General features: G+C 43.7%; 1 protein-coding gene across 2 annotated transcripts; it reads right to left on the reverse strand.

Annotated features, from left to right (window-relative positions):
* Positions 1–838: 838 nt before the first annotated feature.
* On the reverse strand, positions 839–13,713 carry LOC132406091 (uncharacterized). Of its 2 annotated transcripts, none has more exons than XM_059991301.1 (3): positions 13,640–13,713; positions 10,879–11,657; positions 839–3,974 (listed from the first exon to the last, which is right to left on the reverse strand). In XM_059991301.1, exons 2-3 carry the CDS (start codon positions 11,649–11,651, stop codon positions 3,830–3,832), a joined length of 918 nt encoding a protein of 305 aa, XP_059847284.1. In that variant the 5' UTR covers positions 11,652–11,657; positions 13,640–13,713; the 3' UTR covers positions 839–3,829. The 2 variants fall into 2 exon arrangements, with proteins under 2 accessions (XP_059847284.1, XP_059847285.1); XM_059991302.1 differs by having other exon boundaries at positions 10,879–11,652; positions 13,640–13,710.
* Positions 13,714–24,928: the final 11,215 nt, after the last annotated feature.

Genomic DNA, 24,928 nt, shown 5'->3' on the forward strand with positions numbered 1-24,928 from the left:
AAGGTGGTGTGGTGAACTACATCTACCTGTCTGGACACACACCCCCACCCCAACTGACTGCTCCTGTGACCCCTCCCACTGACCGTGGCTCCTCCCACAGACCCCGGTATAAAGGCGATTGAGGCCTGAGCCCGGCCCTCAGTCTCCAGGATGTAGTGTGCTGGTCAACTACTGCTTGTTCTTTCTTCCACTCAATAAAAGCTGATATCTCGCCTTTACATCTCAGAGAGAGTTGTTGATGGTGCATTAGTGGATAGGGAGAAGATAAGACCACTCAAGGACAAAGGAAGGGATTCATGCCTGGAGCCAGAGAAGATATGAAATGATTACTTTGTTTGAATATTCACCAAGGGGAAGGACGAGGACAGTGAGACCAGGGAGGGCTGCACTGAGCATATTGATATTAACGAGGAGAAGGTGCTGGGGCTTAATCTTGAAGAACTCTACCATGGATAAGGCCCCAGGGCCTGAAGGGATCTATCCCAGCTTATTGTGAGAGAGACAAGAGGGGAGATTTCTGGGACCTTGACAAAGAATAGGCAGGAACAATCTTGTAGCAGAACAGTCAGAAGCTGCACAACTCAAACAACACCTTCGTCATGGAGACTCTCGGGCCAAGGAGTTATCCCCGACAAACCCCGCATGGATAAGAACCAGGTTCAGTTCTCCAGGTTCTCATTGCCGTGGAAGCTTGAGATTAGAATCTCTCCCCACCATGTAAATGCAGCACTTGACCAGGGCGGAAGACGTTCTCTCCCTGCTAGACATCAGGTTAATGGTCATTGATTGTGTATCAGAGGCAACATGTGTTCAAGGAGAAAGCCATTCACTGCAGACCTGTACACTCACAGTTCATACAAAGCTGTATCACTTGGCTTTGTAAAAGCAGTTTATTCAATCCCCTGTGGCATTTAGGTCAATCATGAAGGTATTTTCCAAGAGTCACAAATACAATTACATCAATTATATTTTACACATATGTGTCTAGAAACTACATTTCACTCTTTATGATGTGTTAAACTTGTGCTGTGAATAATACAATCATATCCCCCAAAATGCTGTAAAATTTGTCAAAAAGCATTTGAAAAATATTAAGATAATTACACTTAGTAACGAGCCTCAGATCAGCATTCTGAAGGCATCACAATCAGCTAAAGATAAATTCTGAAAATTCGCAAACACCAATCCAAGAAAGGTGTTGGCTGTTAAAGGCACACTCTGTGACATCCAGACTGCCGCACCAGGGCTGCGGAGCAGAGACGGAAACTGCAAGGAGACAGAGAATGCCCAGATTCACTCAAGGAGGCATGGAAGTTCTAGTCCGCAAGATACAGCAGATTGGGTCAATTCACTAGAGCCGGGACGAATGAGGGGAGATTTAATTAAAACATACAAAGGCATGTCAAGGCTCAACAGACTGGATACAGGGAAGATGTTTCTCCTAGCTAGTGGAGTACTTTAATCAGGGGGTAGGATATGGAATTAGATATGGGCTTAGATGATGAAGAAATTCTCCTCTCAGAGGATGATGAATCTGTGGAATTCTCTGTCTCAGAAGTCTGTGGAAACCAAGTATATTTATGAAGTTATCTAAACATACAGTATATCATTAAGTATTTATTTATGTTTATCTAAACGTAAAAAATATTAAAGGGAATGGGAGAAAGCAGGAATATGGCACAGAATTAAAGGATTAGTTTTGATTGTAAAGAGTTTTGGAGAAAGCTGAAAGGATCTACTTCTGTTCCTATTTCGCTCTACATGGCAGGAGGAAGGTGCTCTGCACTGGGAAGCCAGGAGACCCACTACGACCATCATATCGAGTCCAGTCAGAGCTGGTGCCAGCTCTCTCCTCTAGGTGTGAGAATCATCACTCATTTGGTCAACACAGTGATAAATTCCATGTCCTCACAACGTACGGATGATATACGGCAACAGTTGTAGCATGATGTTTCGGTAACTGGACCAGCAATTCATCTGCTGCTATGTTCTGATCAGAGCAGGGGGATGCGCAAAAGAGGTTGTGAGCAATTCTTGTCCTCTCCTAGTTAATTACAGGTGAACCTGTTGATGTCAAAGTCTGGAGTGCAGAGATGATAGTTCTCTGCATTGAGAACAATGATTTAGGAGACTCCTTTGAAAAGTATCTCTCAGTCAGGAAGTCCTAGTAACTTATGCAGTCAACGTCTCTTTCCTCTGCTCTGCCTTTGTCTTCCTCACAGCAGCCTTTCCCTTCCTGCCACATCTCTTGCTCATAGAGTCTTTAGTCTGTCCCTCAGGACTTGAGCCCTCAGTTGATATTCTGTCCACAGCTTCAGGTTGTGCTGCATTTTGAACACATCCTCCGTGTCTGCTGGTGTGTTCGCTGCCGGCTGCCCTTGGACTGATGCAGGCAACGGAATTTCCACGGCGATTCTGACATGTGGCTCCCGCGTTATGGGCATCCAGCTGCTGCGGGAGGAGGAGCCAGGCTAGTAGAGGGTCACCCCTGCCCCCAGCTGAGCAGCACCATCCGTGGAAAAATGTCCCAAAAGCTCAGCGTCCCTGCAGTCTCCCCGGAAACAGCGGCACTCACTATCAGGAACTTTCTCTGCTGACCCACCAGCGGCTGGATAGCGAGAGGGAGGGGAAATGGTCTCGGATCCCTGATTGCACATGAGTGCATGTCATGGCTCTCAGTCCATGCAGGAAGCCAGAAATGCCGACAGCTTCCAGTGTCCAACGTGCTGCTTCTCACTGAAATCAAAGTGGATAAGATCATTTGCTCATGGATGCAATTATGTCACAAGAGCCTTGGGCTCTGTCTAAACCATGATAAGCAGCAAACTAAGATATTGCTGTGTGGACCCTGCAATGTCTACTCAACCTGGGTCTCATAGGACCCAGATCTATGTGGCAGGTTTAGTCCAAACTGCCCTTGATTGTTGATTCATTCAGGTAAGTTCGATTTGCTCCAAATGTCCATGTACCAGTGCCATCCCAGTATGTTCCCACTGTGATGTCAGATTGTCTCTGCTCTGTCTGGGATGCTTCAATTATACTTCAACTGTGCTTTCAGTGTAGACCCAGTGCATAGATAGTGTACTCCTGGCATAGTGCCAAATCTGCCAGAACGCACTGAACAAATAACGAACCTTCTGACTATATTCCTCTCGTTAGTCAGCTTCTCTTAGTTCCTCTGACTAGTTCCTTCTTTACTGAATAACTTGGACTTTAATACCTAAACGTTTACTGACTGGCAGTTCCCGCTCCTGTAAACTAGTTCTTGATGTCCTTGCTGATTCCTGCAGTTCTCTGACTCCCCGATCTCCTCTCCATCCCAATCCTAAATCTCAGTCATACTGATTGTGTCAAACTGTCACGTAAGCAATTGAAGCATGATCTCAGCATTCTGCTCCTAACCATAACCTCCTCTTGCTGAACTTGCCATGAAAAAAAAAGATCAACAATACAACGAACACTTAGCTAATTGGTTTCAACATAATCCTGGAAGGGTCCTAATGCTTGTTCGAGTTCTCAATCTTCTGTTGGATATTGGGTGGATTTCTGCTGTTTTATGAGCTTCCCGATTTTCCTTTGTGGTCCACATATGTTAAGGTCGAACGTTGCCTAGAAAAGCAGAGTTTAGATTGTGATACTGATGGTTTTGTTGAGTTACACTTGTTCAGGTTAAGCTCCGGATTTTCATACTGAGTTCCAGGTGCTCTAGTAGGGTGGTTCCTGCTTGCAGTCCAGGATCTTGAAAGTGAGAAGCTTTGAAGACCATTCTAAGAGGGAAATGGGATAAAATGTCCGCTTGGCAATCTTTTGGGGATTCCCAGTATTGTACCTAATGGTCAGGTACTATGTAGATGTCATCCTCCACTTTATCAGCCGGCCCGGTGTAATTACAATAGACAGGCTGCTCGTTTTGGTAAATTTCACAGGCAGCATCACTCTCCAGATAGTATGTGTTGTCAGGGTTCTGATGGCTCCTGGAAGATAAAAATAGAACAAGCAGCTCAACATAATACACACATTTAATTAGATACCGGAGTGCAAAACAGTGTGGTCTTCTGCTGCTGTAGCTATCCGCGACAAAGCTCAGTGTGTGCTGTGCATTCAGAGATGCTCTTCTGTACACCACTGTTGTAATGTGCGGCTGTTTGAGTTACTGTCACCTTCCTGTCAGCTTGAACCAGTGTGGCCGCTCTCCTCCGAGCTCTCTCGTTAACAAGGCATTTTTGCCCACAGAACTGCCTCTCACTGCATGTTTCAGCTTTTCACACCATTAGTGCCTGTTGGGCATGAAAATCCCAGATCAGCTGTTCCTACGATCATCAAACTAAACCATCTGACACCAGCAATCATTCCACGGTCAAAGTCAATTAGGTCACCTTTCTTCCTCATTCTGATGTTTGGCCTGAACAACAACTGAACCTCTTGACCATGCCTGCATGCTTTTATACATTGAGTTGCAGCCACATGATTGTCATTAATGAGCAGGTGTATATGTGTACCTACTAAAGTGGCGGCTGACTATATATCTACCTTATTCACACATTCCTTAAAAGAACAACATCACTAGCTTTCTCAAGGCTCCATGGATGAAATCGTCATTGCTCTCCCTGTTTATCTATGTGTTACATGGAGTTGGAGCTATCAGTGGGAATTCAGCCCATACCATGCATTCTTGACTGATCAATACCCTGGGTGCACTAGGAGTGAAGTTTCTCTACTTTCTTTGGGACTTGGCTGAAACAATCCCCTTCATCATTTCTTCAAAATAGCATGCTGAAAATCTCACTGATAAAACACATAGTCTATAGCATCACACAGTGGTACAACCTCTGAAAATCCATCTGGTACACTCAGCCATCACTGGAATTAAAGGGTTAATGCCTGAGGAGTCTTTGATGGCTCTGGGCCTGTACTTGCCGGGACTTAGAAGAATGAGGGGGAATCTCATTGAAACCTATCAAATGTTGAAAGACTGTGATAGAGATTTCAGCCCAAAACGTTGACTGTATTTTTTTCCATAGATGCTGCCTGGCCTGCTGAATTACTATTACTTATTGGGTTTAGTAAGTAGTAGGGAGTTTCTAACATTTTGGGAAAATCACTCAGCCTCCTTCTTTCTATTCATTAATTGTGCTTTGTAAACTGACATAGTTCCTCCAATAACTTTTTAGCACAGTGCGTAATGTTACTCTCTCCTCTTACAGATTCAAGATTTATTGAGTAGAAATAAAACTTTTAAGGGAGACACAGCAAGAGACTAAAAGAGCAAGAGGCAGAAAGAGGTCGTACCTACAGAAGGAGGGGGATGGAGTAGGGGTGTGGAGTGGGCAGAGGGGAGAGGGAAGGCAGCCAGAGAAATAAATTGAAAATGAAGTAGGTTCAAAGTGAAGAGCTGATTTCATTGAATCCAATTCAGTTAATTAACTATCCATCCATGCTCATTCAACTTGATGTCACAGTGTAATCAACAGCTCTGAAGATGTCTGGGTTTACTTCTCGTGCTGTTGTTTTTGTCAATCCCATTTATCGTCTCTGTTTATTTTGGGAAAACTAACTGCCTTGATTTTGGAAAGCCCAGCCTAGCATTTCACTCTCACTTACTGTGTTAAAAAGGCTAGTTTTAATTGAATAATGAACTAATCGGGCTCAATTCAGATTGGTATTTATTTCTAAAAGATTTTAAACACGAGTCTTTTATAGAAAATATCAGTGACCTTACCAATCAGTTTACCTGTTGAATCATTTGTACTATCACAGCCGTGCATACTTACACACTTAGTTAATAGCCAAGATTACAGGAGTGTGGAAGGAGGCTATTCAGCCCATTGAGTTCATGCTGGCTTTCTGTAAAGCAACTCTGTCGGTCACATTGCCATGCTCTGTCTGAGTAAACCTACATGATAGTTTTTTTTTCAATTACCTTGATTTCTTTTGAAATCATTAATTGTCCCTACTTGCACCACACTCATGGGCGGTTAAAAATCCAAGCAACACACACAAAATGCTGGAGGAACCCCCCTTGCTCAAAACATTCAATCTTTCATTCTTTATCCCTCTAGCATCAAATGATGAAAGCAACTTTTTTTTGTCTGACTTAGATAAACCCTGTCACCTTCTTCTACACCTCAGTCAAATCTTCCTCAACCTCCTTTGATACAGGAATAACAATCACAGTTCCCCTAACCTAACCTTGTATCTAAAACCCCCAATGCATAAGTCATTCTGCTAGATGTCCTCTGAACCAATAACCTACATGACCTTCCTGAAATGCTGTGACCAGATTCGAAGCGGTACTCTATTTGTGGCCTAACCAAATGTCTTCCAGGAATCAGCGTGCCATAATTCCTACTTTTGGACTCAATTCCTCCATTTATGATACCTAGGTCTGCATATTTTTTGCCTAATGCTGTCTCAACATGACCTACTATCTCCAAAGTGGGCACTTGAACTCCCAGCTCCTTCTCTTTCTGCATGTTCTTGAGAGCACTGTCACAAAGTCTGCAATCGCCTCTCCCCATCCCGTTTGCTGAAAGCCAACAGCTCCCACTTCTTTCTTCAACTCAATCTGCCACTCCTCTGTTCACTCCATTTGTCTGTTTATCTATATCTTAACAAATATCATTCATATCCAGTCCACTTCTTGCCAGAACATCATAGTGGTATCATTAGCAAAAGTAAGTGAAAATGTTATTCTATCCTTGATTAACATCACTTACCCATGCAAAAAAAAATGTAAGAATGTCAACATATCCTGTGCATAGCTCAGCAATAAACAACCTAGAAGTTTGACATTTTGCAGCTGGGTTAAGCTTAACTCCACTCTTAGTTTTTCTAAGATCCCTAAAGGAGGCCTACTTTTCACCCCCCCCCCCCCTTGAAAATTGGTGAGGGCTTTTGTTTGTGAATCTAGGGCAAGATAAACAGAAATGAACAGTGGCATGATCTAATTTATTTTATAGGTTAAGGGGTCTCAAAACTACTGAATTTTTCCTTTGAAAATTAACAATAAACCGGTTAAAATTCTGGCCGATCCCCTATCTGGGGCGGCACAGTAGCATAGCGGATAGTACAATGCTTTACAGTACCAGCATCCCGGGCTCAGTTCCTGCCGCTGCTGGTAAGTTCTCCTGTGACCGTATGGGTTTCCTCTGCATGCTCTGATTTCCTCCCACAGTCCAAAGACTGGTTGGTAGGTTAGTTGGTCATTGTAAGTTGTCCCGTGACTAGGCTAGGATTAAATTGGGGGATTGGTGGGTGGTGTGGTCCCCATCAGATTATGACAAGTCCTGGTGTGACCTCTTTTCCCATTTCCCAGAGCAACCCGGGATGCAAGTAATCTAGAGCGTGTGCCCCTCAGTTTAAGAAGAGTCAGCCTTTCCCGTACATACTGCCTATCATGTTGCATCCTGTTCATTACACCTACAAATGTTTTGTCAGCATCCTTCCCTCAGCAAAATCATTATTTCAGCCTCGTCCTGTATCAACTTCTTTGACTCTGAAAAGCCTTGCCCTACCTCCTTCTATCTGCTCAATTTTACTATCTCAGTATAAGGTTTTGGGGGTTCCTGTTATGATTAGCTAACATTTTATTCTCATGTTTTCCCTTGCCAGTGCTACTTCCCTCTTCACTTCCTCTTTCAAACCATTTAATTTAGACCGGTTCTCACCTGATATACATCAATGACAATTGTCCAGCAGCATTTACATCCAATGTGATGAAATGCTTTGAGAGGTTGGTGATCAACTCCTGCCTGAGAAGTGACTTGGATCCACTCCAATTTGCCTACCAGCACAACAGGTCCACTATGGAGGGTGTTTCATTGGTTCTTCACTCAACCCTGGAACATTTAGACACTGAAGATGCATACATACATCAGGATGCTTTTCATTGACTACAGCTCAGCATTCAATACCATCATCCCCTCGAAACTAATCAATAAGCTTCAAGACTGTGGCCTCAATGCCTCCTTGTACAACTGGATCCTCAATTTCCTAACTTGCAGACCCCTATCAGTTCAGATTGGCAACAACATCTCCTCCATGATTTCCATCAACACAAGTGCACTACCAGGCTGTGTGCTTAGCCCCCTGCTCTACTCGCTTTATTTTAACGCAAGATGTGCTGTGAACAAAGTGGATGAGTTTAGAGCGTGGATCAGTACTTGGAGATATGATGTGGTGGCCATTACAGAGACTTGGATGGCTCAGGGGCAGGAATGGTTACTTCAAGTGCTGGGTTTTAGATGTTTCAGAAAGGACAGGGAAGGAAGGCAAAAGAGGTGGGGGCGTGGCACTGTTGATCAGAGATAGTGTCATGGCTGCAGAAAAGGTGGACGCCATGGAGGGGTTGTCTACAGAGTCTCTGTGGGTAGAACAGGAAGGGGTCAATAACTCTACTGGGTGCTTTTTATAGACCGCCCATTAGTAACAGGGATATCGAGGAGAGATAGGGAAACAGATCCCGGAAAGGTGTAATAATAACAGAGTTGTCGTGCTGGGTGATTTTAATTTCCCAAATATCGATTGGCATCTCCCTAGAGCAAGGGGTTAGATGGGGTGGAGCTAGTTAGGTGTGTGCAGGAAAGTTTCTTGATACAATATGTCGATAAGCCTACAAGAGGAGAGGCTGTACTTGATCTGGTATTGGGAAATGAACCTGGTCAGGTGTCAGATCCCTCAGTGGGAGAGCATTTTGATCATAATTCTATCTCCTTTACAATAACATTGCAGAGAGATAGGAACAGACAATTTAGAAAAGTGTTTAATTGGAGTAAGGGGAATTATGAGGCTATCAGGCAGGAAATTGGAGGCTTAAATTGGAAACAGATGTTCTCAGGGAAAAGTATGGAAGAAATGTGACAGTCAGAGGTTACAGCGGGACATTGATAGGATGCAAAACTGGGCTCAGAAGTGACAGATGGCGTTCAACCCAGATAAGTGTGAAGTGGTTCATTTTGGTAGGTCAAATATGATGACAGAATATAGTACTAATGATAAGACTCTTGGCGGTGTGGAAGATCAGAGGGATCTTGGGGTCCAAGTCCATAGGATGCTCAAAGCAGCTGCGCAGGTTGACTCTGTGGTTAAGAAGGTATATGGTGTATTGGCCTTCATCGATCGTGGAATTGAGTACAAGAGCTGAGAAGTAATGTTACAGCTCTATAGGACCCTGGTCAGACCCCACGGAGTACTGTGCTCAGTTCTGGTCACCTCACTACAGGAAGGATGTGGAAAATATAGAAAGGGTGCAGAGGAGATTTACAAGGATGTTGCCTGGATTGGGGAGCAAGCCTTATGAGAATAGGTTGAGTGAACTTGGCCTTTTCTCCTTGGAGTGACAGAGGATGAGAAATGACCTGATAGAGGTGTATAAGATGATGAGAGGCATTGATCGTGTGGATAATCAGAGGCTTGTGCAGGTTTCCCTTAAGGCCTTTTCTCCTTGGAGCGAAGGAGGATGAGAGGTGACCTGATAGAGGTGTACAAAATGATGAGAAGCATTGATCGTGAGGGTAGTCAGCTTTTTCCCAGGTCTGAAATGGCTGCCACAAGAGAACACAGGTTTAAGGTGCTGGTGAGTAGGTACCGAGAAGATGTCAGGGATAAGTTTTTTACTCAGAGAGTGGTGAGTGTGTGGAATGGGCTGCCGGCAACAGTGGTGGAGGCGGATACGATAGGGTCTTTTAAGAGACTTTTGAATAGGTACATGGAGCTTAGAAAAATAGAGGACTATAGGTAAGCCTAGTAATTTCTAAGGTAGGGATGTGTTGGCGCAGCTTTGTGGACCGAAGGACCTGTATCGTGCTGTAGGTTTTCTATGTTCTATGACTTTGAGGCTAAGCACAGGTTCAATACCTACTCTAAGTTTGTTGATGACTCATAAGCAAAGTTAAGTTTCTTCAGTCTACAAAGTTAATTCGTAGACTGAATCAAAGGTGATGATGAATCTGCATATAGGAGGGAGATTGACAATCTGGCCCAGTGATGCCACAACAACAACAACCTCTCACTCAATGTCAGCAACACCAAGAAACTGATTATTGACTTCAGGAGGAGACTTTGTCGTGGGTTCAGAACGTAAATACCTTTAAAAGAAAACATGGCAACACCCCTGCTTTCTTAGAAACTTGTGAAGATTTGGCATGACCTCTGAAACTTTGAAAAACTTCCATAGATGTGTGGTAGAGTGTATATTGACTGCTTGCATTGCAGCCTAGTATGGAAATGTCAATGCCCTTGAATGGAAAACCTTACAAAAAGTAATGGATATGGCCCAGACTATCACAGATAAAGCCTTCCCTACAACTGAGTACATCTCCAAGGAGTACGGTCACAGGAAAGCACCCACCATCCAGGCCAGGCTCTCTTTTCACTGCTGCCATCAGGAATGAGATACAGGAACCTCAGGGACCATACCACCAGGTTCAGGAACAGTTATTACTCCTCAACCACCATGCTCTTGAAGTGGAACAGATCTCACTCACCCCCATCTCTGAACTGTTCCCACAACCACATGAGATGAAGGACTCTTCATTTCATGTTCTTGATATTTATTGCTTCTTTATTTATTTTTTAAAATTTATTTAGTGTTGTCTTTTGCACATTGGTTGTTTGTCCATCCTGTTCGGTGTGGTCTTTCATTGATTCTATTGCGTCCCTTACTCTATATTATATACGCAGATCTATAAACTACTGTTGTGAATTTATAGTCACATAATCACTGTTATGAATATGTAGCATATACTGTTGTGAAGGTCTAGATACCATTGCCATATGTTGCTTTGAGGTGTTGGATGTATAGAAGAAGCTTATAAGTCATGCTGTGTAACTGTGGTGCACATTTGCAGTGAAAGTTAGGCTTTCACTAATCTGCCTTACCTTGCCCTGTCCGAGTCCCCCATGAAGACGTTCTCATAGTCCTGAGGTGTTCCAGAGGCAGCTCCACTCGAGCCTCCTGCCGCGTCTTTCCAGTTGGCTGTGCTTGCGTACCTCTGCTGCCCGTAGTCCGCCGAGCACACGGACTTCCGCTTGCTTGGAGGTGACCGGAAGTGAGTGCTGATTCGTGAGCGATATTTCACCAGCACCAGGACAACGATTGCAATGACAGCAATAAGCAAGATTGGAACAAGGATGTAGACAAGAATTAAATCTGAGCACTCATTTTTGTAGTAATTGTCCAAAGTGAACAATTTAACCGTTTCTGGTCCAGTGCACGTCAAATTTAGAAGACTCGATGTGCAGTTCTTGGACTCATTACAACTGTTAAACATATCTTTCAACACACGGCAAGAACAACTAAAGCTGATGTTCATTTTCCTGATAAAACTGAGAGGGATGTTTTCTAAAGGGTTATCAATTAGAATCAGATGCCTTAAATTTGGAAAGTTTTTAAGAAACTCTTGTGGAATTTCCTCCAGTTTGTTTTTCCCAAGGTTCAGTTCCTGCAAACGTTCACTGGTGGTAATGTTAACAATACGTGATATTCCACAGTTTTCTAGTGACAAGGATGACTGAGAAATCCGTATCCTAGACCAGACCAGCTGACCAGAACTGGTCACTGTTAAATTGGGCGATGTTGAGATGCCCCTACATTCTGTCCCCAGACTCAACTTGATGTGAAGCAGGAACACGGCCACAGTGAAAGTCTTCATCCTGCTCTGGTGAGAGAGAGAGAAGCTTCTGTTAGGCGCCTAAAAAGCAGATGCTCCCCGCCCCAGCACAGCATCTCCTCACATAGTGGCTCCACCCTCAACTATCACTCCGCATTTGGTTGGTGAGTATGGTCCCTACCTGCCCCACTAACCAGGGCTGAGGACTGCCTTCACTAGCCCTCTGTACCCCATGGACAGGCAGTGTGGCACAGAGTGAAGCCAGTGCTCCCCCTGTCAAAGGCATATGAGGTAATTTTATAATTTTAAAATATTCCTAAACACACTTGAGCTAAGTGGTGTGTTTAATTGACAGAATTACTTTTTTTTGAAGAAAAAACTTGATTGATACACAATGGTGCAATAATCAAGGTGCTTATCAATTAATGCAGGTGCATAAAAAGGCTAGAAGGATCACTGGGGATCCGAGTCACACCAACCACAAAGTGTTCCAGCTGCTACTTTCTGGGAAATGGTACCACAGCATAAAGGCCAGGACCAACAGGCTCTGGGACAGCTTCTTCCACCAGGCCATCAGACTGAGTAATTCACGCTGATACAATTGCATTTCTATGCTATACTGACTGTCCTGTTGTACATACTATTTATTACAAATTGCTATAAATTGCACATGTAGACAGGGACGTGAGGTAAAGATTTTTACTCCTCATGTATGTGAAGGATGTAAGAAATATTGTCAATTCAATATAGGTATCAAAGCTGAAATAAAATATGAAAGAAAAATAAAGAGACTTCACCTTCCACGTTCAACAGATATGAATCTGCATTCAAGTGAAAGGGTTCTCACAAGAGCCTTTACCAAATGTGCTAAGGAGTGGGTAAATAGGCAAAGTGTTTGGAAAGAGAAACAGAACCCACGACAATAGCCCTGTTACTCTTTCCACTGAGGCTCTCTGCCTGTCAAAGCCTCTTTTATTTTAGTCGCCTCTCTGCTCTGCCTCCAGAACTGTCACTGTGTAATGCTTAGTTGGTACTGCACCGCCCTAGCACAATGCCCCGCAATACTCCTTTCAACAGTACACCACTCCATCAGCACTGACCCTCTGACAATGCAGTGCTCCCTCATTGGGGAACACGGCTCAGATTTCACTCTGTGATTTCCAAGGACTGCTCGACATTCTAGTTAGATGTTACCAGCTGAGCCCCTGCACAATAGAACAGCAAATGTTTTAAAGGCAGCAGATTGCCAGCTCAAGGAAAGGTTACCACTGAGAACTGAAATGGCTGGTCTCTGTCAGACTCGGCAAGGTTAATTAACTCACTTTCAAAGTTCAAGGTAAATTTTAGTGACTTTTTTTTAAAACCAAGATATGTATATATTACCAATACCACTTTGAAATCCATTTTCTTGCAGGCATTCCCAATATAGCAAAGAAGTACAATTGAACAATGAAAAAGTAAACACAAAGACTGATAAACAGCCAAGGAGCAAAAGAAGACAAACAGTGGATACACTGTCAGTCAGCTGTGTAGGCAGAATGGGTAAAATACAACAAAAGAGCAAGCATCGACACTGGACACCTTATACAAAACAGAAATGAGATGGTCAAATGATTAGAATATAGAAAAATAGAAAACCTACAGCACAGTTCAGGCCCTTCGACCCACAAATTTGTACCAAACACGTCCCTACCTTAGAAATTACTTGGCTTACCTATAGCCCTCTATGTTTCTGAGCTCCATGTACCTATCCAAAAGTCTCTTAAAAGACCCCATCGTATCTGCTTCCACCACCGTTGCTGGCAGCCCATTCCACACACTCACCACTCTCTGCGTAAAAAATTTACCCCTGACATATCCTCTGTACTGACTCTCCAGCACCTTAAACCTGTGTCCTCTTGTGGCAACCATTTCAGCCCTGGGAAAAAGCCTCTGACTATCCACACGATCAATGCCTCTCATCATATTAAATTATAATATAACAGATACAGACCAGCTTCTAAGAAATTATTGCACTATAGCCTCCTTACCTAGTTCCAGATGAATTCTGTTTCTCACTGCCTCAGAGCTGATGTGATTGTGAATAGGTCCGTTATTGTTGATTCAGTTTGGGGAACTGGCAGAAGGAAATAGAGTACTTCAGAAGCTGTGGTTGGTGTTGCAATTTTTAGACCTTTGTCATCAATTTCAGGAACTTTTTTTAAAAATAATCTAACAACCAAAACTGTTCTGTGCAAAAAATGAAATGGTTACAAATGTGACAGTTGGCCAATACCAGTGTGCAGCTTTGCAGAAGCATTATTGTGACAGAATTAACTGTGATAATCAGGAAATTACACACAGAGCTGAATTGGTAAAATGCATTTCAGTGACCATTTTAAAAAGCACATTTGAAGACAGAATATATTATTAATGGGTAAGACTCTTGACAGTGTGGTGGATCAGAGTGATCTTGGGGTCTGTGTCCATAGGACACTCAAAGCTGCTGCACAGGTTGACAGTTTTGTTAAGAAGGTGTACGGTGTGTTGGCCTTCAAGAACCATGGGATTGAGTTCAAGAGCCGTGAGGTAATATTAGAGCTATATAAGACCTTGCTCAGACCCACTTGGAGTACTGTGTTCATTTCTGGTCACCTCACTACAGGAAGGATGTGGAAACTATAGAGAGAGTGCAGAGAAGATTTATAAGGATGTTGCCTGGATTGGAGGGCGTACCATATGAGAATAGTTTGAGTGTACTCGGCCTTTTCTCCTTGGAGCGATGGAGGATGAGAGGCGACCTGATAGAGGAGTATATGATGATGATGGGCATTGATTGTGTGGATAGTCAGAGGCTTTTTCCCAGGGCTGAAATGGCTAACACGATGGGGCATAGTTTTAAGGTGCTTGGAAATGGGTACCGAGGGGATGTCAGGAGTAAGTTTTTCACAGAGAGAGTGGTGAGTGCATGGAAAGGGCTGCCTGCGGTGGTGGAAGTGGATACAATAGGGTCTTTTAGACAGGTACATGGAGCTTAGAAAAATAGAGGGCTATGCATTAAGGGAAGTCTAGGCAGTTTCTGGAGTAGGTTACATGGTTGGCACAACATTGTGGACCGAAGGGCCTGTAATGTGCTGTAGATTTCTATGTTCTAATACAGGCACAGCAACTTGGACCAAACATGCACAAATGAGATTAGCTCAGAGGTGCATCTTGGTCAGATTGGACAAGTCGGACTGAAGGACTAGCATCTGTTTGTGTCACTCCATGACTCTACCGTAGTAAGAAATGAGTCATTTGGGCCATTATTTGGACCTAAGAGTCAATGGTTCAATGGCTCAATTTAATATCAGAGAATGTATAAAATATACAACCTGAAATTCTTATTCTCCACAGGCAACCACAAAACAAAGGGGAAAATTACCAACGGAATGAATGACAGAAAAACGTTTGAACCCCAAAAACCCTGCCCCCCTCCCGAGCATATGTAGAAGCAATAGCATCAACCCTCCGCCCTACCCCCACTTACTCCAGCAAAACATCAGCAACCCCCCCACCACCCACCCAGAGACCATGATCGAGAGCCCATCCTGACACTTCAACGTCTCAACAGGCTCTTGCTCACTGACGAGGGAGAGCCACAGCCAGAGGGGACACTGGCAGCTCCCTGTTTCGAGTCAAGCAGGATGGAAACTCAACTGGATCATGCCGAACAAGTTTCGTATCTAAACAAGTCCCATTTTCTCCTGGGTATGTCTCTTTAAACCTTCTCTCTCACGTAACTGACCAGGTATTGTTAATGTAGCTGCCTCGACTGCTTCTTCTGGCAAATCCTTCCATATACTGACCATCCTCTCAGTGAAAAAGCTTTCTCTCAGGTTCCTATCAAATCTCTCCCCTCCCATTTTAAACCAGAGCCCTCTACTTTTTGATTCCCCAGTGCTGGGAAAAAGGCTGAGAACATTGACTCTAGCTATAGCTTCACAATGTTATACATTTCTATAAGATTATCCCTCATAAGAACATAATTTACTTTCATAAGAACATAAGTAATAGAAGTAAAAGCAGGCCATTCAGCCCCGGTAATGTGCTTACCATGTAATAACATCATGATTAATCTTTTGTTCGATTACCCCTTTCCTGAAGTAACCTCACAATCTCTTGATATAAATCTGCTGATCTTGTCTTGGATGTTCTCAATGACTTGAACTTTTGTACCTCTCTTGCGTTGTGCATTCTTCGGGTTCTCTGCTGCCTGGGGGAAGAAATTTATGGGCAAGACACACAGAATGCTGGAGAGACATAGCGAGTCAGGCAACGGCTTTGGAAGGGAATGAACAATCAACATTTCGGCCTGATCCCTGGTCAGGATGGGAAATAAAGGGGACAGAAGCCTGAATAAGTAGGTGGGAAGGGGAAGGATTACAAGCTGGCAGGTGATAAGTGAAACCAGGTGGAAGGTGGGGAAGGGGGATAAAATTCAAGGGGTGATTGATAAGTTTGTGGCCTAAGGTAGAAGGAGATAAGTTATACAGCTCTCGTTATATGCACATACCGTTCAACTCTTTGAGTGATATGCAGATTGAAGTTAATAACTCATCAGGGGTGATGGATAAGTTCATGTCCTGAGGTAGAAGGAGATACTAACTTCAAACTTTCTGCATAATCACTCAGAGTTGAACTGTATGTGCATGTAATGAGAGCTGTATAACTCATCTCTTTCTACCTTGGGCCACAAACTTATCAATCACCCCTCATAAGAAGCTGGGAGGTGATGGGTGGGAGAGGAAAGGGTTAACTAAAAAAATGACAAGGAGCAAAAAGAAGAACGTGAAGGTAAGGTAGCCAATAATATAAAAGAAAACCAATTTTTTTCCGGATATGTAAAATGTAAAAGAGGAGCGAGAGTAGGATATCTCCAATGTTCCCTCCAAAGAGTGCCCGTGCAGACATCTTTGGCTACTAGCGCACAAAGGAATTTAAACTGTGCACAAAAAGTTGTCACCCTTGACCTCATTGGCATGTTCAGTATATTTCACGATCATAATCACGTTTCCTTTTCCGGCTTCTGTTGCAGACAGAGTTGACAACGTGGGGCTTGCGATGATATGTTTGCAGATTTTAGAACTGGCTTATTTATACTGTTTTTAGTGATTCGCCGTGATGGGTTCCATAGAAGCAAAGGGCGTGAAGCTCATTCGTTTAAAGTGGGATGGCTTTTTATCCTTAGAGCAGCTTCAGGTTTGCTTCTGCTTGAAAATTCAGTGCGCGCTTGTTGTCACTCGGCAAAAAAGTTGCACAGCCCACTGGTCATTACAAATTAGAGGGAACATTGGGTATTGGGTATATAGTGATTGGGTAGATTTAAAGCAGAGGTTGACAGGTTCTTGGTTAGTAGGGGTATCGAAGTTTACGGGAAGAATGGGATTGAGAGGGGTAACAACTTAGCCTTGATGGAATGGTGGAGTAGACTGGATGGGCTGAGTGGCCTAATTCTGCTCCTATGTTGTATGGCTGAAGAAGGAATCTGATAGGAGAGGACAGAGGACTGTGGAGAAAAGAGAAGGGGGAGGAGCACCTGAAAGGGGTGATGGACAAGTGGGAAGTGAAGGGGTGAGAGGGGAACTAGAACGGGGAGTGAAAAAAGAGAAGAGGGGGAGGAGGGAGAAATTATCGGAAGTTAGAAAAACAAATCGATGTTGATGGCATCAGCACGAACAATGTATTCTCATCTCAGTCTTCTATGGCTGTCTGCTCATTTTGAGATAATAACGCTTAGACCTAGATACTCCATCCAAGGACAACACTAAATACAAAATACTCTGCAGATGCTGGGGTCAAAGCAACACGCACAACTTGCTGGAGGAACTCAGCAGCTCAGGCAGCAGCCGTGGAAACGAGCAGTCAACGTTTCAGGCCGAGACCCTTCGTCAGGACTGGAAAACACTGCAGTACCCCACATCCAACACCTCTCAGAGGAAGCCCACCACTGCCTGGAAGGAGTTTCTACTATCCGCCCGTGACCATGTCGGTTTCCCACCGGTGCTCTGGTTTCCTCCCACAGTCCAGAGACGTACCGCTTGGTAGGTTAATTGGTCATTGTAAATGGTCCCACGATTAGGCCAGGGTTAAATCAGGGGCACAGCTCAAAGGGCCAGAAGGGTCTATCCTGCACTTACCTCAATGGATAAGATAACCTTTCCAAAGGCGTAGAGGTCAGTAGGTCAGTTGGTCACATTGGTGTAATCGGGTAGTGTAGCCTCGCTGGGTCAGAAAGGCCTATTACTAGAATCAGAATCAGAATCATACCATGCTGTATCTTTAAATAAACAAAAAGTATTTATTATTTACAGCTTTCCTACAGAAAGATGTTACTAGGATGTTGCCAGGCCTGGAGGACCTGAGTTATAACCATATAACCGTATAACAATCACAGCACGGAAACAGGCCATCTCGGCCCTCCTAGTCCGTGCCGAACTCTTAATCTCACCTAGTCCCACCTACCCGCACTCAGCCCATAACCCTCCACTCCTTTCCTGTCCATATACCTATCCAATTTTACCTTAAATGACACAACTGAACTGGCATCTACTACTTCTACAGGAAGCTCATTCCACACAGCTATCACTCTCTGAGTAAAGAAATACCCCCTCGTGTTTCCCTTAAACTTCTGCCCCTAACTCTCAAATCATGTCCTCTCATTTGAATCTCTCCTACTCTCAATGGAAACAGCCTATTCACGTCAACTCTATCTATTCCTCTCAAAATTTTAAATACCTCGATCAAATCCCCCCTCAGCCTTCTACACTCCAATGAATAGAGACCTAACTTGTTCAACCTTTCTCTGTAACTTAAGTGCTGAAACCCAGGTAACATCCTAGTAAATTGTCTCTGCACTCTCTATAATTTATTGATATCTTTCCTATAATTCGGTGACCAGAACTGCACACAGTATTCCAAATTTGGCCTTACCAATGCCTTGTACAATTTTAACATTACATTCCAACTTCTGTACTCAATGCTTTGATTTATAAAGGCCAGCATTCCAAAAGCCTTCTTCACCACCCTATCTACATGAGACTCCACCTTCAGGGAACTATGCACTGTTATTCCTAGATCTCTCGGTTCCTCTGCATTCCTCAATGCCCTACCATTTACCCTGTATGTTCTATTTAGATTATTCCTGCCAAAATGTAGAACCTCACACTTCTCAGCATTAAACTCCATCTGCCAGCATTCAGCCCATTCTTCTAACCGGCATAAATCTCCCTGCAAGCTTTGAAAATCCACCTCATTATCCACAACACCTCCTACCTTAGTATCATCGGCATACTTACTAATCCAATTTACCACCCCATCATCCAGATCATTTATGTATATTACAAACAACATTGGGCCCAAAACAGATCCCTGAGGCACCCCGCTAGTCATCGGCCTCCATCCCGATAAACAATTATCCACCACTACTCTCTGGCATCTCCCATCTAGCCACTGTTGAATCCATTTTATTACTCCAGCATTAATACCTAACGACTGAACCTTCTTAACTAACCTTCCATGTGGAACTTCGTCAAAGGCTTTGCTGAAGTCCATATAGACTACATCCACTGCCTTACCCTCGTCAACATTCCTCGTAACTTCTTCAAAAAATTCAATAAGGTTTGTCAAACATGACCTTCGATGCACAAATCCATGCTGGCTACTCCTAATCAGATCCTGTCTATCCAGATAATTATTAATACTATCTCTAAGAATACTTTCCATTAATTTACCCACCACTGATGTCAAACTGACAGGTCTATAATTGCTAGGCTTACTTCTAGAACCCTTTTTAAACAATGGAACCACATGAGCAATACACCAATCCTCCGGCACAATCCCCGTTTCTAATGACATCTTAAAGATCTCCGTCAGAGCTCCTGCTATTTCTGCACAAACTTCCCTCAAGGTCCTGGGGAATATCCTGTCAGGATCCGGAGATTTATCCACTTTTAAATTTCTTAAAAGCGCCAGTACTTCCACCTCTTTAATTGTCATAGGTTCCATAACTTCCTTACTTGTTTCCCACAGCTTACACAATTCAATATCCTTCTCCTTAGTGAATACCGAAGAGAAGAAATCATTCAAAATCTCTCCCATCTCCCTCGGCTCCACACATAGCTGACCACTCTGATTCTCTAAGAGGCCAATTTTATCCCTCACTATCCTCTTGCTTTTAATATAACTGTAGAAACCTTTCGGATTTACTTTCACTTTATTTGCCAAACCAACCTCGTATCTTCTTTTAGATTTTCTAATCTCTTTCTTAAGATTCCTTTTACATTCTTTATATTCCTCGAGCAATTCCTTTACTCCATGCTGCCTATATCTATTGTAGACATCCCTCTTTTTCCGAACAAAATTTCTAATATCCCTTGAAAACCACGGTGCTTTCAAACCTTTAACCTTTCCTTTCAACCTAACAGGAACATAAAGATTCTGTACCCTCATAATTTCACCCTTAAATGACCTCCATTTCTCTATTACATCCTTCCCATAAGACAACTTGACCCAATCCACTCTCTCTAAATCCCTTCGCATCTCCTCAAAGTTAGCCTTTCTCCAATCAAAAATCTCAACTCTAGGTCCTGTCCTGTCCTTCTCCATAATTATATGAAGCTAATGCTATTGTGATCACTGGACCCAAAATGCTCCCCAACACATACATCTGTCAGCTGACCTATCGCATTCCCTAACAGGAGATCCAACACTGCCCCATCTCTAGTCGGTACTTCTATGTATTGTTGCAAAAAGCTATCCTGCACACGTTTCACAAACTCTAAACCATCCAGCCCTTTTACAGAATGAGCTTCCCAGTCTACGTGTGGAAAATTAAAGTCTCCCACAATCACCACCTTGTGTTTACTACAAATATCTGCTATCTCCTTACACATTCGCTCTTCCAACTCACGCTCCCCATTAGGTGGCCTATAATACACTCCTATCAGTGTTACTACACCTTTCCCATTCCTCAACTCCATCCAAATAGCCTCCCTAGAGTTGCTGTCTAATCTATCCTTCCAAAGCACCGCCATAAGATTTTCTCGGACAAGCAATGCAACACCTCCTCCTCTGGCCCCTCCTACTCTATCACACCTGAAGCAACTAAATCCAGGAATATTTAGTTGCCAATCACACCCTTCCTGCAACCATGTTTCACTAATAGCTACAACATCATAATTCCAGGTATCAATCCACGCTTTAAGCTCATCCACCTTTCTTACAATGCTCCTAGCATTAAAATAGATACATTTAAGATACTCTCCACCTCCTCCTCTCTTTTCATCCCTAAGAATGCATTCAAATTTATTATCCTTTTCTTTCTTCTCCCCTACATCTTCGGGCTGAGCGCATCCCTTCTCCATCACCTGCCTTTCCTCCCTCACACACTGTCTATTTACTTGATCTACTGGTGAACTAACCTCCTCTCCCATAGTTTCCTCAAATTGATTCCCGCCCCCCCCCCCCCATCTTACTAGTTTAAAAAGTCTGCCCTGTAGCCCTAGCAAACCTCCTCGCTAGGATATTGGTTCCGCCAGGATTCAAGTGTAACCCGTCCTTCTTGAACAGGTCACGCCTGCCCCAGAAGAGGTCCCAATGATCCAGAAACTTGAATCCCTGCCCCCTGCTCCAATCCCACAGCCACGCATTCATCCTCCACCTAATTCCATTCCTACTCTCACTGTCACGTGGCACAGGCAGTAATCCCGAGATTACTACCTTTGCGGTCCTTCTTCTTAACTGCCTTCCTAACTCCCTATACTCTCGTTTCAGGACCTCTTCCCCTTTCCTACCTATGTCATTGGTACCTACATGTACCACGACCTCTGGCTCCTCACCCTCCCACTTCAGGATATCTTGGACGCGATCAGAAACGTCCCGAACCCTGGCACCAGGGAGGCAAATTACCATCCGGGACTCCCGATCACCTCCACAGAACCGCCTGCCTGAACCCCTGACTATCGAGTCCCCTATTACTATGATCCTCTTTTTTCTATCCCTACCCTTCTGAGCTACAGGGCCGTCCTCTGTGCCGGAGACCCGGCCACTGTCACTTCCACCAGGTAGGCTGTCCCCCCCAACAGTACTCAAACATGAGTACTTATTGTCAAGGGGTACAGCCACTGGGGTACTCTCTAGTACCTGCCTCTTCCCCTTCCTGACCATGACCCACCTATCTGCCTCCCGTGGCCCCGGAGTGACCACCTGCCTGTAACTCCTCTCTATCACCTCCTCACTCTCCCTGACCAGGCAACGGTCATCGAGCTGCAGCTCCAGTTCCCTAACTCGGTCCCTCAGGAGCTGCAGTTCGGCGCACCTGGCGCAGATGTGGACGTCCGGGAGGCTCGGAGACTCCAGGATCTCCCACATCCGACACCGAGAACAACAAGCTGCCCTCACACTCATACTTCCCGAATAACTGAAAAAAAACAAGAACTAAAAGATAAGCCTACTGTGCCCTCTTCTGCCTAAGCCCCCTGAGCCCAAGCCCTACACTCTGCGCCCGGCTCACTCCGCTGCCCGCAAACGAAGCTGCCCACTTCTTAAGGCTGCGTTCTTTTTATATCTTCCCTCCTTCCCAGGCCTCCTTCACGCGCCTGCGCAGTCCCGCCTCTCAGAACTCCGATCTGAGACGCAACTGGACAATTTGAAAATGGCCGCCGCCGCACTTCCTCTCAAAGCCTCGCTGTCCTCTTCCAAAAGGAAAGACTGAATAGTTTAGGACTTTATTTCTTGTAACATAGAAGATTGACAGGAGATTTGATAGAGGTATATAAAATTATGAAGGGGTGTAGATAGGGTAAATTCGAGTGAGTCAATTCCACAGCGGTTGGGTGGGACTACAACCAGAAGTCATGTGTTAAGGGTGAAAGGTTTGTGGGTAGATTGAGGGGAAACTTCTTCACTCAGAGGGTCATGAGAGTGTGGAATGAGTTGCCAGCACAAATGTACATGCAAGCTTAGTTTGAATGTTTAAGAGAGGTTTGGATAAGTACATCGATGGTAGAAGTACAGAGGGCTATGGTCCCAGTGCAGGTCAATGGGAGTAAGCAGTTGAAGTGGTTCAGCACAGACTAAATGGGCTGAAGGGCCTGTTTCTATGCCGTACTTTTCTATGACTCCATAAAAGTAATTGTGTGGACTGTACTAAAATAAAGTTTTAGATGGGTTATTGATCCAGTTATTAGCTAGAATATGAAACTCACTCCAGGAGCATGAATGGTACAGCAACTTCTAGGGAGAACCTGAATAAATGCAAGAGGGAAAGAACTGGAGGATTGGCCAAGATGGTAAGGTGATCTGTTGGAACAGTTGTGGTTTTAGAAGCCACATAATTAGTTAAATGGAGATCATGTTATGCAGCCTTTCAATTGATTGTTGTAAAGAAATATACCTGTATCTGCAAGGTCCAACTGCTGATGAGTCAATATTTTGGCTAAAACTACACCATGAAGACTCCAAGCAACTCTATGAAAAGGTGAAAAAGTTATTGAAAAACACAAATCAGGAGATGGGTACAAGAACATTTTCAAGTCACTAAATATCCCTTGGAGTACAGTTTAGTCAATCCTCAAGAAATGGAAAGAACATGGCACAGCTGTAAATCTGCCTAGAGCAGGCCATCCTCAAAAACTGAGTGACTGTGTAAGAAGGGAATGGGTGAGGGAGGCCACCAAAGGACCTTTGACGACTCTGAAGTTGGCTGAGATGGGAGAGACTGAACATCCAACAACTGTTGCCCGGGTGCCTCATAGCATTATGGGAGAATGGCAAAGAGAAAGCCACCGTTGAAAAAAACTCACATGAAATCTCAGTTAGAGTTTACCAGAATGCACATGGGAAACTCTGAATTCAGCTGGAAGAAGATTCTATGGTCTGGCAAAACCAAAATTGAGCTTTTCGGCCATTCGGCCATCAGACTAGCACTATGTTTGGGAAGCCAAACATCGCACATCAAAAGCAGACCATCCCTACCATGAAGTATGGTGGTGGCTTCATCATGCTGTGGGGATGCTTCACTGCAGCATGAAAGATAAAGGGTAAAATGAATGCAGCAAAATGCAGGGAAATATTGGAGGAAAACCTGATGCAGTCTGCAAGAGAACTGTGACCTGGGAGAAGATTTGTTTTCTAGCAAGACAATGACCCCAAGCATAAAGCCAAAGCTACACAGGAATGGCTTAAAAACAACACAGTTAATGTCCTGGAGTGGCCAAGTCAAAGTACAGACCTCAATCTAATTGAGAATTTGTGGCTGGACTAGAAAAGGGCTGTTCACTCATGATCCCCATTCAATCTGACAGAACTTGAGCAGTTTTGTAAAGAAGAATGGAGAAAATTGCAGTGTCTAGATGTGCACAGCTGGTTGAGACCCATCCACACAGACTCAAGACTGTAATTGCTGCCAAAGGTGCATCTACTAAATACTGACTTGAAGGGAGTGAATACTTAGGCAATCAATTATTTTGTGTTTTATATTTGTAACTAATTTAGATCACTTTGTAGAGATCTGTTTTCAATTTTGCATGAAAGAGTATTTTCTAGTGATCAGTGTAAAAAAAAAGCCAAATTAAATCCACTGTCATTTAATGTTGTAAAACCATAAAACATCAAAACTTTCAGGGGAGTGGGGTGAATACTTTTTATGTGTGTGTATGCGTATATAATATAAGGTGTGTGGGTGCATATATGAGAGAGAGAGAGAGAGAGAGAGAGAGAGACAGAGACAGAGAGGAAGATTATGAACCCATGAATTCATCCATTCTCTGTCTTTTTTTATCTCGAATGATTCACTACACTCTTTTTTTTAACCTGAACATCTTGCTGCACTTCAACAGATGAGTAGACATGCAACACGCACAAAATGCTCGAGGGACCCTCAGCCTGAAACGTCAGTTGTCCTTTTTTCCACAGATGCTACTTGGCCTGCTGAATTCCTCCCGCACTTTCTGACTTGTTCCTATGGAGACTGCCAGATTTCCAGCATCTGCAGTTTTTTTCTTGTTAGTGGGTACTCACCTCAGGTTCATATAAAACTTCTTCGTTGCCACTTCTTATGTTGTTAAACTCCAAAACATCAAACTAATTGGAGTAAAAATGCGGAGCTGGGAGATTTATGTGCTCAGTGTAGTTTTACTACTCCTGAGGTTTTATGGCTGCTTGCAAACAGCTTTAAGGTGCATTACTGCCACCTTCTGAACTGAAGCATGGGTCAGGATTTCTAAATCTTGCATATTTGGATCAAATTCTATATTTAAAAAAGAAGACCTATATTTTTAGAAACTACACTGTATATTTAA

Source organism: Hypanus sabinus, chromosome 16 (assembly GCF_030144855.1).
Source record: "Hypanus sabinus isolate sHypSab1 chromosome 16, sHypSab1.hap1, whole genome shotgun sequence".
Taxonomy (NCBI): domain Eukaryota; kingdom Metazoa; phylum Chordata; class Chondrichthyes; order Myliobatiformes; family Dasyatidae; genus Hypanus; species Hypanus sabinus.

Bases quoted from the DNA above. Each gene is read 5' to 3' on its own strand.
- LOC132406091 (XM_059991301.1), bottom strand. From the start codon at position 11,651: ATGAAGACTTTCACTGTGGCCGTGTTCCTGCTTCACATCAAGTTGAGT. The intron at 3,975-10,878 runs GTAAGGCAGATT...TTTATCTTCCAG, and splicing joins GGGGACTCGGACAGGGCAAG to GAGCCATCAGAACCCTGACA.